Below are 19,007 nucleotides of genomic sequence, written 5' to 3'. Positions count from 1 at the left end.
CAGTTTCTGAGCACAAGGGATGTATTGGGCAATTTTTGATCTTAGTGTTGGGATGCCATCCATTACTGTGCAATTCTCAAGCTTAAGACTGAGATGCCACTCTAGATTTCATAGTTTCCATCTTCAAGCCTGGCTTTCCTTCCAAGATTGTGTAGTTTCTGCAGGCAAGCCCAGGACTGTTGCAAGGTTAAGTCAGAAGGTTAGCTTGTGACTCAAAAAGATCAGATAAATATGGAAACAAACAAACACAAGCACAGTTGAAAATAATAAGTCTTGATATAACCATGAATACTTGATGACAGTAAAAGATAAGTTCCCATGGATAGAAGGGAAGGCTCTAAAATAAATGCATAGGAAAAATTTTGGAGGGTGGTTGTAGTTGCTACAACACTTGGAAGCACACTAGTAGAACTCCAACTCTATGTATGGGTATTGTCTCATTAAAAACAAGTCTAAATCTTTAGGAAGTTTTGTTCAGTTCATTGATTACTATAGATTCTTGAATTATCTTGCGTTAAATATATAGTCTCTACCATTCTCTTCATCGGTGACATACTTAACCAATACAATTCAACTTAAGTTGTTTCGAATGGGGATGAAGAGTATATAGATACACAAGTGAGAAGAATTGTCAGAGTCTTAGTTTTCATCTCTAGTGTTGCTCCGCTACTAGTAACCCTGGATAGTACCCTAGTGGAGTCACTTTAGGAACAAAAACATTGCTCTGCTGCTAGCGAGCCTGGATTGTACCCTAGTGAAGTTTCTTGCTTCACCTCTTCGCAAAGGAAGCCTTTCTTTTCTTTCACCTTTATTTAATTTTTTAAATTATTTTCATTTTGTTCATAGAACTGTACATATGCACTTATTGATTTAGTGAGGAAGAAGAGGGATCTTGAATTATTGAGAGAAGAGGTTGTCCTTTCATAGAATGATATTTATTTATAGCTCTGACACACTTTTTAAGGTTTTCTTCCCCTCCTTACTCTACTCGACTTAGCTGACAAGGAACTGAAAATAAAACACCGATTAGAGTAGGAAACACTAGTTTTATATTCAAGCATCGTGATTCGACTATGGTTTTCTTTGAGAAAGAACATATTTTTCATCACATTATCATCAACTAAAAGAATACAAGATTCATGAAAATAGAGGGAACACATAGAAAACCAAGCGTTGATAGTAGCACAACGTCCTCTTAAACTTCACCATGCTTGCTTCGAAGACCAAACGCACTCTCATGCGAAAGATATACTACAACTGAAAGAAATGAAAAGATAGAAAAAAGGAGAAAGATGAAAAGTAAATCAAAGCAAAAACAAAGAAATGAAAACAAAAAAAGTATTATGATTCCTAGACTAACCAAAATAGGCCAGACTTACGTGAAATGAAATTTCTAGTGTAACCACCAACACAACAGTTGACTTGTAGGGGTGAGGGAGCGTGTATCAAGAAAGATATTCAAACATAACAAAAATCAAGAAATATAAGGCAATACACACCATGACATTCTAAGTTTGAAAAAGTGTGTAGGAAAGTATGAAAGAAAATCACATGCGAAGCAGTTTGCAGATGCACTATGGTGTTCAGACACGTTGAGACTCAAAGAGATTCAAGGAAAAAATTTCAAAATTTGAAACTGGGAAAACATAAAGAGAGATGAAAACTTGTGTTTTTCAATAGTGCTCACCAGGTATTACTACTCCAATGACTGAGTGATGGGATTGTCCAATGCAAATGGAGGATGCGAAAATTGTGAAAGAGATTGATTTTTAATGTGTGTGGCAGAGTGATGAGGAGCCTTGAAAGATACATCTATATTCTAATTGGAATTGGAACTGGCCTCAATACTATGAGAACCTGACATAACCATCATCTTAGGCTAAATTTCCTTGCAACTTGCGGAAGTTCCAAATCATTAGAAGATAAATCATCAAACCCCTATGTCTAGAAAAATAAAAAATAGAAAAATCAGAGTCGTAACTGGATGAATGGGTAAAAGGATCACAAAAACTTTGATCAAAAGGTTTAAGATTAGAAACAGAGGCATCCTGATGATCTGAAGAATCATAAAGAGGGGAAGATTGAAAACCAAAAATTTCACCCTCCGATTCTTCACAATGATGAGATGATAAATTGGGGAGATCAAGAAGAGAATATTTTTTCTCTACATTTAGATGAAAAACTCACATTCCACGAGTTCTGAGAATTATAAGAAGTAATGACATCATAGGAAGGTAATTCTTTGTAATATTCAAAAGGAACGAAAGAATCACGGATAATTTCTAGATAATGAGGGAGAGATGCAGAAGGAAAAGAATCATCCTTCATTGTAGATTCTTATTCAGATGTGGACTCCCACACATAGTCATCGTAAATGATATCCCAAGTTCACTCCTCAACACCAGCTCCATCCAGAAATTGATCCTCGTGAACATCAAGAGAAACATTCAAAAAAGATGAAAACAAAAACTAATAATTCGCGGGACCAAAGGAACTAAAGGATGGAGTATGAGGAGGTAACACTTCATTGAAAACATCAGATTTGGAGTCCAAACCTGTGTTGAAATTATGAGTATGTGGGGTGGGAGAAGATGGTGGTAAATTAGAAAATGAATTATCAAGTTCTCCCACCTCAAGCTGTGAAAATGGGGTTATTTGATTAGAGGGAGACAAAGAGTTAATTGGTACGACAAGCTTGTTCGTCAAAGATTTAGAAGCTCTAATACCAAGGTATGTTGGGAAGATTTCGAAATATTCATATACATGCGGATTAATCGGAATGTAAACAAGAAATTCAAACTTCTCTTTCATTAAAGGCCAGTCAACGTTATCTTTAGAAAATTCAGAGCAAAATTGAAAGAAATGATCGTGAAAATCATCAATATATTCATCAGGTGCTTTTCACAATCGCATAATTTTCTTGAACACAGATTTATAATCATACCTATCAAAGGCGCGGTAAAGTTCTATGGAAATATGTTCAAAAGAGTGTATAGAGAAGATAGGAAATGTGTAAAACCATTCCCTTACGCACCCTTCGAACGTGAGAATAAACAACCTACTATCAACATCCTCACAATGAATATTATGTTTCATGCAAAATTCAAGAAAACAAGTGGTGTGCTCGAAAAATGTTGTTTCACCCTAACAATTGGATTTGAGATTTGAGAAGTCATCGATGATTCTCACCACCAATTTCAAATTTAAGTTTATAGAAAAACATGTTGGGGTTGTGATTTGGGGAGAAGCCATTAATGAGTGTGTAAAGTTCAAATAGACTTCACAGGTTCATCTTTTCATTTGGCCCTCCTTCTACCACAAAAAATGTTGATGGTGTTGGACCTGCCAACATTCAAGGGATCTCCCTAATATGAAGTCCCAATTAGACCTCACACCATTTGGTGTAGGAATCCCATCGGGAATATGGCTCGGTTGTCGATGTAGTGGGTTTTAATGATGTGACTTCGGTGCAATAACACATAGTGTGATGCATAGTGACTTTGGTGAGAACAAGTGTGTGACCCTGTGGAGAGTCAAGTGTGAAGCATCAAGGTTCTACCACATAGAAGGGAAAATAATTGAGCGCTTTAGAAACTTGTAATAGTACGCAACTTGAAAGGAACACATGAGAATAAATGACATCACAAGATAATATGTGAAATAGTTCACAAGTTAACAGTGATGAATTAATACAAAATCATCTATTCAACAAGATTCGTACCAATGCAAATGAAATAGTTAATAAGCATAATCATAAATTAAATAACATAAATTACAAACATAACAAGAATAATCCTACTATATTTACAACATATGCATGAAAATGTGTTGGCTCTGAGCTTTTATTAAGTGAAAGTTTCAATCATACATACACCATTGACAAACCACTAGCACGAATAGTGGAATGTGAAGTCAACATCACCTGCTCCTCCAAAGACATATACTTCCTCTATGCTACAGAGAAGCAAAGGCTCTCACAAACTCCCAAGCTACAAATTATAAACCTAATCCTAGCCAAAAGCTTGGCTCCCAAAATCCCTTTACATGAGTTGTGAGGTTCTATTTATAACAAGTGGGGGTGACTCTTCAACTCCCCTTTGTGACTTTTGGACTTCCCTCATGACCCTTCAACTTCTTTACAAAATAACTCATTACATTACATTGTGACTCTTCACATTCCATTATTCACAGTTGGAATTCTACTTACAAATTAATTACAAATAATATTACAATACACTCATACCCATATAATAAAAAATAGGGTAGAACCAACTAGACAACCTAACATGAAAAAGCAATATCATGCTTGAGTTTTGGGAAACTCAAGCTCCACAACTTCCAATTGATATCTCTCGGTCATGTATCGGTGCCAAGATTGGTATTGTTTGATGACATCCCAAAACTGTGTGATGGTCTCTGGCTAGGAGTGGACTCTAGCCTCTATGGCATCTAGGTACAATGATTTGGAACCGGTTTGAACTTCCTTCTAGAGCATGAGAAACATTGTTCTCACTTGGACAGGGCCACTGATATTGTTCTACATGTTATGTTCATTCACCTCAAAATCTTCCTTGGTGGAAATCTATCTAATATGCTCCAAGTATTCTTTTATCTTCCTCCTGACCTAGTTCCTAGGTTTGGCTTCAATGAGTGAGCCAACTGATGGGATCCTATGGGACTTCACTAAGAAATCCATACTGTTGTATAACTATGCATATGAGGCCTGAATGTTACCAATGAATGAGGCAAGATGTTTGTTGTTTTGGATGAACATTCACACTCTTTCTTTCTCCAACTCTACCTATTGCTTCATTTTATTATCCAAGTCAAGTGGTGGCCCTTTGTATCGCATTGATCATTCATGCATGATAGTGATTTCATCTTGTACATTTCTAAGAGTTTTAAAAAAGTATTTACACTACTGCTACAATCCATGCACGTGTAGAACTGCCTTATGCATAGTAATAAGCTCTTCATAGAGATTCCAAATGTCGATACTTCGCCAAGTATCATTGCCTTCATTTCCTACATATGGGCCTATGTGAAAGATGTGTTCTGAGTTGCTACATAGAAATGTTCAACTTGTTTCTTGGAAAACTGTAAGTTCTTTACCAATTCCTTATTCTTAGCCATCAAATACTCAATTTTCAACTTTTCTTCACCTTCGAAGGCCAAGTTGGTTGCGGCAATGGCATTGGGATTCTTCCTGGTGTTAAACACAATCACCCTTTCTCTCATAAAATCAGGAGATACAAGGTCATTCAGAAAATGATTCTTACACGCTTGTACAAAATTCTTCTAAAGTTAATTGTATGACATATTGTACATGTCCATAACTGAATCATCATCAAAAGGAATAATTTCCCCTTCCTTGCCTGGAGCTGACTTTGCTGCTAGAGGTGGTGGAGATTGAACGATGACCTACTGTGTGCTTTTTATCTAGTCAAAATATTTATTCTGTGGCTCTAGTTCCTCCTCCATGTCTATGATCTCTATCAATTCTTCAACCTACTGAGCAAGCCTTGTGTCTTGTATTCGTACACTCTCCTCCTATGCTAGTTTCTAGTTCTATTCTTGCTCTTCAACTTGTTTTTGTGTTGCTTATTTTTCTATTGATCTTCACCTTTTTTATTCTTCTTACTTCTGCTTTTCTTATTGTTCTTTCTTCTTATTTTCTTCCTCCAATATCCTCTACTCTTCCTTCTTCCTTTTTTTTTTCTCTTTGCATCCTCTACTTCCTCTTTGCCTCTACTACTAAGTTCGCTTTCATAATAGCTGGATCTGCTTTCATCTTGTAGATTCATTCTCCTCGTGGACTAAAATAAACCTTTCCCTTTCCTTATCCTGCATGGGGTTACTCCATTCCGCTGACACTACTTCCAGACTAGCTTCCTTATATGTAGTCACCTCTGATGTTCCTACAAAATTGATCGGTTCACAGGACTTAGAGGCATTATAATAATTCTTCCATGGATCCTCCTCTGGCCTATGAAATGTCTTGCTAAGCCAACGGAAGTGAATTCTCACATAATTCTCTTTGAAAATACCACGAAGAGAATAGATATTAAAGTCTCGAGTATGAAATGAAAACTTCTATATTTCCTTTCCTTCGGTATCTACAAATTTTAGGTTCTTGATCTCATACAATCCAATTTGCATATGGAGAGTTGGCCAAGGTGCTTTCCTCTTCTTGTGCAAAGTTGCTGACAACCCTATGGAGATATGATATGAAAGTTATTGCATCACAAGCTTGTTAGTGGCATACCTTGGCAAAATATGTGGTGAATTCTAATCGCGAAACGCTCTAAGGAAGGTGACATCTAGTGAGGCAAACCAAGTTGTGATCTCTGATATTACTTCCATTTCCCCACGTGACATGCAAGGCGGTTCTTCCTCAAAGATCATCTTGTATAGAAAAATGAGGAAGTGACCAGTTATCTTCTCCATTATTCCTCAATGGCTTCAATACGAGAGCATTTTGTAATGAATATGAACAGTAGAATCTTGTGGTGTCTAAGTCTACTTCATGCCAAGGAATGTATTATGTGCACATATTGCATTGAGTAGATATCAAGACATATAAAATATCACTTTCCCACCCTTGGGAGGATTCAGGGTGTTCACTACGTGGATACCTAATTGTCGAGCCAACAAGTCCGACCAGTTGAACGACTTCTCCTCATTCACAACCTGGTTCAATAAAATTTCCCATCCTTCAGGAAAGGTCTTAGTGCTCTACTGACTGTAGATTCTACAAGCTAGGATGATCAACAACTAATAGGCCCTCCTTAGACATTTTTTTCTTGTAAGTATTGGTGGGTGTCTGTCGAAACATTGATGCATCTTTCACTCAACCTTTAACAATGTAATTCATGCCCACATATATGTTGGTGGCATAGAAGTATGAATCCATGAGTTTTTATTGCATGGGAAAATGGTACATAAGATGGTAATCCGATGCCATAAAAGTGCAAGCTTATGTATGTTGTTACTGCTCAAAGTCATAGTCTTCACATCAATATGTGAAACAATCTAGCTGATAGCATCTGCACATGGGAAGGTAGGATATCTACATAAAACCCTATGTAGCCCTGCTTTATGAAAATTAATGTATACATGTTGTTCCTCTAGATCTTCTTGGAATATTTTTGTTAAAAAATCTTCGTTCACTTTCTTCCATGTAAGATCTGATTCCTTTTCCACAAAGAAGTTGAGTGTCAAAATACACTGGCAATTTTACTGGTGTACTCTCAATTGCTTTCCTGATACTTCTTTCTATGGTATCTCTTGAGGCATCTCTTGGGTGCCATGATAATGATGAATGCTAGAGAGAAGTTCTCAAACACTATGATACCTATAGGAGAGAAAAGGCACTTATGGAAAGAATAAATTAGCTTTTTCAAATCCACTTTCAAAGCAAGATTGGGCAGCAAAACAATGAAAAAATGAGATCGATTGTGCAATTCCCATTAAAAACGGAGGGAAAATGGCTGAGGAACCTACACGCTGTACAGTCTCAGCAACTTGTGATGCAACCAGAGGTTAAGACTATGCAAACCATAGTTCAACCTGGGCAGTGACAGGGAAAGACTGCGCATTGTGTAGTCTCAGTCACCAAGGTGGTAGGACTGAGCCTTGGGACTGCACAATGTGCAATTGGGCCATCTTGTAATGTGCATTACATAATATAAAAGGCTAAGCTCTTAGCTTGAGCCTTGGAATTGCGTAATGCCTAGATGTGGAAGGCAATTCATGGCCAAGCGAAATGCAGATCTTCCTAGTGAGGCTAAAGGAACCAAGTAGATCTAAGGGATAATGCAAGTTAAAGTGCATATATGAATAAGTATGGATATATAAATGCGAATGAAGCACGGAAACTCAACAAACATAAGGAAAAACAAATATGCAAGGAGATTTGCCGAAATGGAGATCACTGGTGTGTAAAAAAAAGAAAAGTGATGCGACACTTGTGAAAGGAGAACAAAAAACTAAATTGTCACTTCTAAAAGTTAATATAATTTAAAATTCCATAAACCATAGAGAGAAACAAGAAAAAATCCCTCATAGAAGCAAAATGATAAAAAGCGATAGAAAATGCGGCAAAAGACAACAAAAGCAAAATTCATCCAAAAAAGCGACACAAACACTATTGAAGGCTCCTAGATCTCCTTGGGAATGTTAGAGCTCCAAGATCAAATGCACAAATGAGATCTAGAGGTTTCTATTGAGTGGATTTGGGCAGATGAGGGTTTATGACGTGCATGCCTAAAATCAAGGAAAAAAACGACATTTGGTAGAAATTTCTAAAAATAACTATTATTCCACCTTCAGGAAACTAATTATGATTCCCTATTTTATAGGGATTCCTTTTCGCTTTTTTATTTTTCTTTTTTGGGAAACTTTCCTTGCACATTGCTAAGAAATATTACGCAATTCTGGGGAACTGGGCAACTTCTCAACTTAGTGCATTGCACAGTTTCTTAGCACAAGGGATGGATTGCACAGTTTCTAAGATTAGTGTTTGGTTTCCATCCATGATTGTGAAATTCTCAAGCTCAAGGCTGAGATGCCACTCTAGATTGCATAATTTCCATCATCAAGGTTAGCTTTCCTTCCAAGGTTGCGCAATTTCTTGAGGCAAGCCCAGGACTGTTGCAAGGTCATGTCAGAAGGCTAGCTTGTGTCTCAAAAAGATGAGATAATAATGAAAAAAACAAACATAATCACAAATGAAAAGAATAAGTCTTGATCAAACCATGAATACTTGATGATAGTAAAAGATAAGCTCTTGTGGATAGAAGGGAAGGCTAAAAAATCAAAGCATAGACAAAATTTTGGAGAGTGGTTGTAGCTGCTACAACACACTTTTAAAAACACCTTCCTAAATCACCTAATAGCCTCCAGGAAGATCTGAAGCTTCTATGCACTTATACACATTATGTATTCATCAATTCAAAAATAGAAATAAAGCATAAAAAAAGACATAGGGCCACCCAATAGATCCATACAAATGCTAAGTGTGAACATATCTATGAAAGCGTTTTATCTTTACAGACTACATGGATTCAACATCGTGATTTTATATAGCTAGTTATGTATTTAAATATAACAACAAACTAAGATGGATCTAGGCTAGTTTAATTTCCCCCTTAAATAGGTTATATTCCACATGAATACCATGGGTTAATACAATGGATTCTTAATACCATGGGTCATTTTAATTCTTTTATTGCTAATTTTTATAGGGTTATTTTTAATTATTAATTGTTATTTTATTTTCACCAAGTTAAAATGTTTAAATTATATTACGATTGCATTAAGCTACACATCTCTACCATATTTTGTTTTTCTGAGTCAAAATGTTTATTACATTAACATTACACATCTCTAGCTAGAGAGCACCTCTCAACCCAATAAAAAACGAGTAATTTTATTGAAGAAATAAAATATATTATATTATATTTTAAAATAAAAATATTATATTCAAAATCTAGAGCCCAGCCCACGAATGTTAAATTACCTATTTTACTTCAATTATTTCACCATTTCTTACAAACAGAATTCCACTTCGCATTGTCTGATAAAACCAACACTGAATTTATATTTTGTTTATACATAATAATTATATCGATTTTTAATTAGGGCCTACATTGACGTTAGATTAAATTTGTTAAATGTTAAATGTTAAAACGTTAAACACATATACCCCATACTAGGTTGTAGAGCGCCTCTTGGTGCAATAAATTTCAAATATACATAAAATATGTATACTTTATAAACCAAAAAAATTGAGAACAAATTACATCTAAATGAGACATGATAGTATTCATGAAACAATAATATGTTTGTATATGTAATCTATATGTCCAACTAAAGTAATCAAATTCTAACATTTTTCTTCATCATCATTCTTCTCGTGCCATTCCCTAACTTCAATGTTAAAAATAACGCGTGATGCAACTAAAACAAGCAAAAAGACTTGGAAACAACCAAATAAATATTTATTACCCTGAAATGTTCATATTAAAAGGAAAGGATATAGGTCCGCAGGGGTTTGGTCTCATGGCCAGCGGACGGTTTAGTAAGTCGTTCATGCCGTTGTGCAGGTCACGGGTTCAAGTCTTGTCTTAACCAGAGGGTTGTTCTTGTGGGCTGGGTGGTTCCTCCTAGGGGTTATAGTGGTAGCTAGTGGGATTCAACCCCGTGTAACATGAGTACGATACCACTGTCGTTGCTGATTCCGCTAGATATCAAAAAAAAAGAAGGAAAGCATATAGAAGCTGGATTATCACAAATTCTTTTTTTGTAAAGACTTCTTCCTTTACTATGGAATTTTTCCGATTGGATGAAAACTAAAACAAGAAAAAAGACTCGGAAACAACCAAATAAATATTTATTACCCTGAAATGTTCATATCAAAAGGAAAGTATATAGAAGCTGGGATTCTCACAAATTCCTTTTTTTGTAAATACTTCTGCCTTTACTATGGAATTTTTCTGATTGGATGAAAATGAATAAAAACTAAAATATTAGTTAAAATTATCTCAAGTTTTGGTTTAACTTAATTAAAGATTTAAAATATTGGTTAGTTGATATGGGATTATGTCTTTGCCTAATAATTTGTGTTGGAATTTATTGTCACTTCCAGTACGACTTATATCAATTCAAGATTACAATATAGCTAAATAACATCCATTATATATATATATATATAATTGAATCCTTACATGATGAAAGTTGAAAATGTATTAGAAACTCTACAAGTATGTTATGGCATAGTTACTAAGTTCCAATTAAAATTATAAAAAATTGGATAGAATATTTTCCATTCAGGAAATATTTGATAATATATATGCCTTGGTGAATAGCGATGGTTGCGACAACAATATAAATTCCTTACCTATATTGTTATCATTCTCATTTGGCATCGTTGTCCTAACATGACCACCCTTGCTTGTGTCGAGTTAGTCGAATCTACTTCTCTACATTTTCCTTTTTTCTATGATTGATCCTATACTACCCTTCGCCAAAGTTAGCTTTATGGATATATCTCTATAAATACATAGATCTCACTTCCCATTCACAATTATTCATTAGTATCTATAGAATTGTTTGCCAATTCTTATAAACTTTTCTTCATATTCCTCTTCAAAGTATTAGTGACCAGATAAGACTATAGTGGGCTAATTCCACTGTGTTTTGATTTGGTTTTTTTGTGTTTTTTGTCGTGCAATCTTGTGTATCGCATGGAAGAGATCCATGTGGCTATGGAAGGATAAAAGCAACCCTAAAAAACCCAAACAAACAATTATATTAACAAACTCTTTCTAAATTTCCTAATTCACTTTCTCCTCTTTATTTCATTATCTTTAACAATTTTTTATTCTTTTTCCAAAATATGATGGTTCTTTAATCATTTTTATTTATCTTATATAAAAAGTAGATTATTCATTCAATATATTGGATGTTTAAAAAACTATCATGTAATTAAAATTCCACACAATTTAAACATTATAAAGTAATTAATCTCTTTGAATTTACTAGATAATGATTTAGAAAAAAAATATTTTGAATTATAATAACCAATACAAAGTTTGCACATTCACACTTTTACTCCTATATATAATTAAAGAGTTGAAGAAAAGATCCTAGTAGGTATATTTATTTCCATCTCGCTCATATTCATTTTTTACGCAAATACTTGCTTAAATTCACCTTAATTATGGTAGTCACTAGTATGAACTATTTTCATGTATTTTCATTTTAGTTGGTTTTTTTGTAAAGCTTAATAATGAAAAACCATTGCACAAATATTTAAAAATCGTGGCATAAATATTGCAACTATATCCAGAAATTATGTCAAAAAAATTTGAGGTAGTTTTCCATATGGCATAAAGGTTGCAATAAGACCTTCAAAGTTATGGTCCAATCAAATGTTTGAAAAATAAATTTTTCAATAATATTGAAATATATATATATTTCAAAGTTAAACATTGTAACTTGAATTAGTCAATGTTAAACTTATAGTGGTCAATAGGAAAATTGATTGCTAGAGTTCTGACATGGTAGGGACTAATAACTACTTAAACAATTTATTTCTCAAACCTTCCTTATGATAATAAGATACTCAACATTTCTATAATATTGTGTACTTAAAGGAATTACCAATTTAAAAAGTGTAAATTGTATTTCCTTTCTAGTAGGATTAAAGTAGATATTATTTTTTGAAAAGGTTACCTTAGATAGTAGGTAAGTGTCATTACCTGATATGTAAATTTAATAAAGCTAGGAGAATTGATAATTGAAGAGTTGTTAGGTCCAATGTACTATATTTCTTTTCATTGAAATTCATCCCATCCTTCTTCATATAAATATTTTGTTGATAACATAATTTTACAATAGTTATTCATTTCTCATTTAATTTTGGATGGACTTGGTGCTCTCTTTGCAAGTAGGACATGGATTAAAGTCCATTATTGCTACACCTTTGTCTGAGAAATCATCAATGTTTTAAGAATATATAGCACAACTCATTAACTAGAACCCGTAGTTCTTTCTAATGCACATTTTTAGTCAATTTGATACACTATTTTATATTATGAGTTTATTTTGATCATCTTCCACATACCTTATATATACCTTATATGCAACATGTAAGACTCCACAATAAATTTGTAAATTTACCCTTTTCCTGAAGAAAAGTATCTAATTCTTAATATCACTTATTTCTCATTAGAACACATTTTCATTATGAGAAGCTTTCAAAAATATTACATTGCATGTTAATGTTCCATATAATGGGATTTTGATTGTGGGTCTAGTATCATTATAAGGATGGTGCCTTGATTGGGACCTATGGTAATTTCAAGAAATCCATGGTTGAGACAAATTTAGAAATTTCACCTAAGAACATAAAGCTCTGTTGACAGGTGTTGGAAATTCGTTAACCAAGGGGGTGTCCCTGATGTGAAGTCCCAATTAGACCTCACTCGACTTGGAATAGAAGCCACACCTGGAATGTCAACATATTTGCCATATATTTTTAGAAATTTTCCTTGGCTTTATCTGTTATCAAGAGAGAGAAGCACAAATGCGCCTTTGAAAAAAGCAAGCAAGTGTGCCTAGTGAATGTTCGGTTTCAGGTGTATCAATGTTCTTCTACTGTAGAGGGAGGGAAAGTGAGCCTCTAAGAGAGAGGTTATAGTACCACCCTAGTATAGGCTCACACAAGAAAGCAAGAATCACCTAACATCAAGTAAAATAGTCCACATAGATGTGACGATTGTTACAACTGTTAGGGTCCTATAATTTTTATAGGATCATTTGATTATAGCTGATCATTATTATGTTTGAAATGTTGTAAATAATATTCCATGTTGTAAATTATTTCCAAAAAAAGGTCAAAACCTTAAGAAAAATAAAAAAATATGCTTGCAAGTCAAAATGCAGCATTAGAGGATAATTAAGTATGTTTAGATTAAATTAATCACATCATTTAAATGTGATTAAATAAATTGTAATAAGGCCTTGGTACTATAGCTTTGATTTTAGTGCAGAGTTGAAAATGACAAATGGAGATTTGTCGTATGTGGTTAAAAGGTGCACATGTTCACACTCCCGATCACAATGCCCTTTTTCATCGGATGGCTCCAGTGTCTTTTCAGACCCCACGCTATGATTCTCTTTAATAATGAGGATGGTGGGGTATGATAAGAAGTTTCCCCTCTGCTACGTGTCTTCCCCTCATGATTTCGGACCCCCCCTTTAATACCACAAATAGCTTCGACGCCCCTCCAAAAGCGGTTTCCACCGTTCCTGCCGTAACCCGCCTTCCCGCTAATGTCACCCACCACTTCCACTCAACCACCATTCCCCTACCACCACGTATCCCTTCCACCTATCACCTCCTGACAACATTTAACCTCGTTGTCTCTCCCGCACCATTCACTGCCTACCACTTGGATTGTTTTCCCCACTCACCTCCACGTCATTTCTCCACATCACCCTTGTGGACCCCACTTCCTTTCCACCAACCATGTGCCTCCACATCATCCCCCACCTCCATGTAACCTCCCACCTCCACGTCATATGCTTGTTTCATGGCCAATTAAACTATGTTTTTTTCCTATACAACGCAATAATTTAAAACATGGTTTAGAAACAATGAGAGAAAATTTTCAAAAATGGAAATAGGTGTTTGATTATAACATTCTCATTTACAAAAACCTCTCTCATTTTTCTAACATATTTTACGGTTTGGGTGATTCGGATGAATCATTGCAGACATATTTTCCTGAATTTTTCTATTTTTATTCAATGTTTTCAAATATGGTTTTTGAGCAGGTGGAAATGAATTTTCAAGAACTATAAGAGTTGTTGGTTTCCAACATCATCATTTACAAAAACCTCTCTCAGTTTTATAACGTATATTATGGTTTGCGATATACAAAGGTATTATAGGACCCTATTTTTCATAATTTCGGGAGGAAAAAGCTCAAAGACAGTTAGTGACATGGATGCCACCTCATCAAATAAGAGTTGCTATCAAATTTGAATTACTCTTCTTTGTCACAAAAAATCCATAAAGATAGTGCCAAGTAGATTCATTAATATTGAATGTCCTAGATTTCAGTTCTACTTTTTTTTTTTCCGAAGAAAAAGCTGTAACCTTTTATTTAAAAAATGAAAAGTTACAATTGCAGATGCAATGAAGCATTCCATAAGCTGCCCATTGGGCTCGGGTGCTTTCGCGCCCCACGCAACGTTACAATATTAACGTGCAAAAAGAAGAAGAAAGGGAGGGAGAGAAGAAAGGAGGAGGAAAAGAGAAAAAAGAAAAAATTTCAGTTGTGAGTAAAACTCACGCTTCAAGTTTTCCTACCCTTTTTCTTTTCGACCTTGCGCCACTCTCCTTGAGTGGGCTCGATCGAGGCTAGGACTAACTGTGTTTCTGCTGTCTTCGCACCTATTTCTTTGTCTGAATCTGAAGTATCTGATTGGTGTTGCCGTTTGAACCCTCCCATGTTCTGATCCTGGTTTGTCCTCTCTGCCTGATTTGGGGGAAACTGTGAAGCCTTGTTGTCTGGGGTGGATTCCTTCTGTGTCTCCATTTCTTGAGATACCTCCGCGTTCTCTGTGGGAGTATCTTCCTCTTCTGCTTCTGATTCTTCGTCCTCTGAGTTAGGAGGGGGGAATTGCCATCCTTTCCTCTGCTTCCCTTTCTGCTTTCTTCTGCTGTTTACTTTTTTGGCTTCTGGACATGTGCTTTGCAGATGTCCTGTTTGTCTGCAGAGCCTGCATCTAAAGGCTGTATTTTCATAATCTAGTGCTTGCAACCAATTTTGCTGTTTGTAGATCAGTCTTATGTTGTCTGGCAGCCCTTTGCTTAGATCCACTTCTACACATATGCGCGCGAAAGTGAAGACCCTTTCGTCAATTCTCTCCAGATCTGTTTTGATGTATTTCCCTATGCTGTTCCCAATTCCTTCCAATACTCGTTCACTCCAAAAGTGAAGGGGAAGGTTATATAGGCGAACCCAAACCGGTACTTTGGATACGGTCATTTTGTTTGGATCAAAATCTGGGAACCATGGGGTCATGAACAGCCCCGATGTTCCCCAGAACCAGGGCCCATCACTGATGATTTTATCTCTGACTTCCCTGGATGCAAATCTGATTATGAAAAACCCTTTGGAGCATAAATGTATATCACATTCCATGGTCCAAGTGGTGAAAATCCAATGAAATAGATCCATTGGTTTTGGCCAGAAGCTGTTGAAGCGGCATATTAGGGCCTGCGTTTCATATGACTTAACATAATCATCAAGCCCAGTAGAGTCAAAGTTAAGGGCTGGGGTTTGCCCTAACTGGTCTACTATGTATGGCTTGGGTGTATATCCACCTTGATCAGGGGAGGGCCCTGCTTCTCTGTTGCCTTGAAGAATGTTCTTGTAGGAGGATCCTCCCTTGGGTTGATGCTGAGGTGCTGCCTTTTTCCCCTTGTCTCCTCCTGAACTGCTTGGCTGTCCCTGAGGTATAGCCCCTCCTCTCAGCCTCAGGTTCAGAGCAATGGTTTCTTCTGGATTAATCTCATAACTTCCCAAGGTTCTGTCGTCCTGGAGAGACCATCTGCCGCTGACTAGGTGTTGGATCTGACTAGGATATCCAGTCAAAGCCCAAAACCGTTGTTTTAGCTGCAAAATGGTGCTTTCTACATGTACCCAAACAAGAAGGGATTTTCTCTCGGGGGTTTTAATAAAAATCTGAAATCTAAGATTTGTTACCTGATGTCTGCATTTTGGCTGAGGTCGTGATCTGCCTGACCCAATGGCACTCCTGATTGCCATATGATCGGTCTGAGCGCAATCTTTCAGATCTGACCCCTTATTGATTCGTTCTTCCATTTGCATATCGCCGTCTGCTAAACCTCTGCTCAATCGAAGCACTTTCCCACCGATCTGCTGCCTGGGTTCTGGGTTTTCTTGATTCTTGCTCGGATCGAGTAGATCCGGCCCAAAGCTGCAGAGATTTGGCCATGCAATTGTGTGATGGAGCAGATCTGCCACATGCAGTCCCCCATCTTTGCATGCAGAAGACGAGAATAGAGGAACCGTGTTTGAATGAGCGATCCAGCCAGTCCCTGACTGTTTTCCGCCTCCGAGTTGAATTCTGAACCCAAGAATGTGCGGATCTCTGTCCTCGTACGTCTTCGCGTGCTTCTCCTTCAGCGCCGCCTTTGATTCATTTGGCCCGTCAAGCAATGGGTCGAAACGCTTCCGATCCACGCTCTTGAAGCCGATCCGGTGGGGGACAGTGGCTGCCCGCCCTGCATCCCCTTCTCCAGTCTCTACCTTCACTTCAGCAGCGTCGCCAGACGCGAGCACAATAACACTAGCAGAAAAAGAGGGAGAGCTTTTTCTCTTCCCTTTCAATTCCGCAGACAAGCGTAAACCAGAAATCAGAAATGTCGATTTTCGAAGGAAAGCATATCTGCAATTGACGAAACCGCCGTTCTTTAGCCTCCATTCCAGCGCTCGCTCCAGATGCGAGGCGACGAGGTTCGAACCCTGGACGAAACCTGCAACAGTCGACTTAGATCCCGCCATTGTTTTTTCCCTCCTTATTCTCGTAATTTTACCAACTCAAGTCATTGAATAATGTAATCCCTCGATTTCAGTTCTACTTGTGTAATACAGTTTGAGATATTTGTAACAAATCTTGATATTCTTTTGAAGATATTTTAGTTTAGAATTTTTATAAATACTTCATTATTTGAAGTAAGAGATGTTGTCTTTTATATGAAGATCACTATTGTATATTTTCTGAAGCATCAACAAATTACCAATATTCTTGTGTCAAGTTGTTGGTGAAGTGCATCTATCTATCTTATGTGTTTATATTTCTCTAATTATAGCACATATTTGTTTTCTGAATCTGAATTATTCAATAAATAAATAAAGAGCATAATTTGTTTAAATCTACACTCTACACCCAACTACGAATAATTTAAATGTTTTATTCTAATCTTTAAATATAGAATTTGGGTAAAAGTTCTCTATATTTAAAGTGAATCTTAAATATTTTCTTCCTTCTCCATTTCATAGACCTTAAAAGATCCAGTTAGTTTGGCTACCCTGCCCTGTGAGATCTATCTGTAGACACTATTGACAATATTTATTTTATGTAATAGATGTTGGGTTGTGTTATGTTCTTTCCATGACTAACCTACCTATATTAGGTTGGGCGAACCTACCTATGGTGTTCAGTCCATGGTTTTGGACGCGATGGTTTTCGGTCCATGGTATTGGATGCTTCGGCATGTATAAATATGTATTGTAACATTGAAAGAAATATAATGAAAAATCAAGCTCGTAGTCCTGGTTTTGGGATCTAGGGGAAAATCTCTGTGTATATGTGTTTTATGTGTTATGATCTCGCATTGTTTATTTTCTATGTTTTAGAATTCATATGCAGGTAATTTATGTACGAGTTTAAAACCTACATTTGGTATCGGAGCTATTTTGGCTTCAAGGGGACGCCTCCGTTGCTGAGGGGTTTCGCTCAGGCCTGTGGTAGACTCTATTCAGTGGGAGATCTGTGAGATCGATTCTGGTGGTGAAAGAAGATGGTGAGCAGTGGAAAGATAGAGATCAAGAAATTTAACGGTCAGAGTTTTGAGTTGTGGAAACTCAAGATGGAGGATATGTTGGTGGATAAAGATGAGTGGATCGTGGTAGATCGAGGTACTAAACCAACGAGAGTGTCCAATGAAAAATGGAAGAAGTTGGATCCAAAGGAAAAGATCACAATACGATTGTGTGTCTCAGATTCAGTATTGTTGAATGTATCAAGGGAAGCTACAGTGAAGGCTTTGTGGGACAAGTTAGGGACTTTGTACCAAGCTAAGTCTCTGGTGAATAAACTGTTCCTGTGGAAAAAGCTGTATAACCTGAGGATGAAAGATGGAGACTTAGTTACAGAACATCTAAACACATTTAATATTTTGGTAAGTCAGTTAACATCTGTTGATATTAAAGTTTCAAAGGAAGATAAGTGCATCAGTTTGTTGTGTTCTCTACCAGATTCATGGGCTAGTCTAGTTATTGCAATAAGTAGCAATGCAACTACCTTGCAGTTTGATGAAATAGTATCATCCTTGTTGATGGAGGAGATGAGACGAAAAAATATGGAGAGCCAGAATGGTGATGCGTTGTCTGTAAGAGGATGGTCCCAGAACAAAAACAAAAATAAGTCATCCAGTGGGAGATCTAAATCTAGAGGGAGATCTAAATCTCTAGGAAAACCTGTAAAGGTGGGGTGCTAGAAATGCGGAAAGGAAGGGCACTACAAAAGGGACTGTAAATCTAAAGCTCCTGATAAAGGAAAGGGGTTTGATGATGCTCCTTCTGCAGAGGTGAAAATCACCTCAGATGAAGGTGGGGATGTGTACTTGGCTTCTTCAAGTACACATGTAGATCATGAAGCATGGTTGATTGACTCAGGTGCAT

At 36.5% G+C, this 19,007-nt stretch overlaps 1 protein-coding gene across 1 annotated transcript in view; it reads right to left on the bottom strand.

The window, feature by feature from the left end:
* LOC149226939 (uncharacterized) overlaps positions 1-17,105 on the bottom strand; it is a 199,245-nt gene extending 182,140 nt beyond the window's left edge. The window contains exon 1 of the mRNA XM_089380363.1: positions 16,319-17,105. Coding sequence (XP_089236489.1) covers positions 16,319-17,105 — 787 coding nt within the window. The remainder of the gene's footprint in view (positions 1-16,318) is intronic.
* Between the last annotated feature and the right edge of the window lie 1,902 nt (positions 17,106-19,007).

The sequence above is a fragment of the Pinus tabuliformis genome, chromosome J, assembly GCF_031772625.1.
Source record: "Pinus tabuliformis cultivar Carrire ecotype Pingquan chromosome J, CPIR1, whole genome shotgun sequence".
Classification (NCBI taxonomy): domain Eukaryota; kingdom Viridiplantae; phylum Streptophyta; class Pinopsida; order Pinales; family Pinaceae; genus Pinus; species Pinus tabuliformis.
Note: the sequence above shows the minus strand (reverse complement) of the source record. Positions and strands in the feature narration are given on the sequence as shown.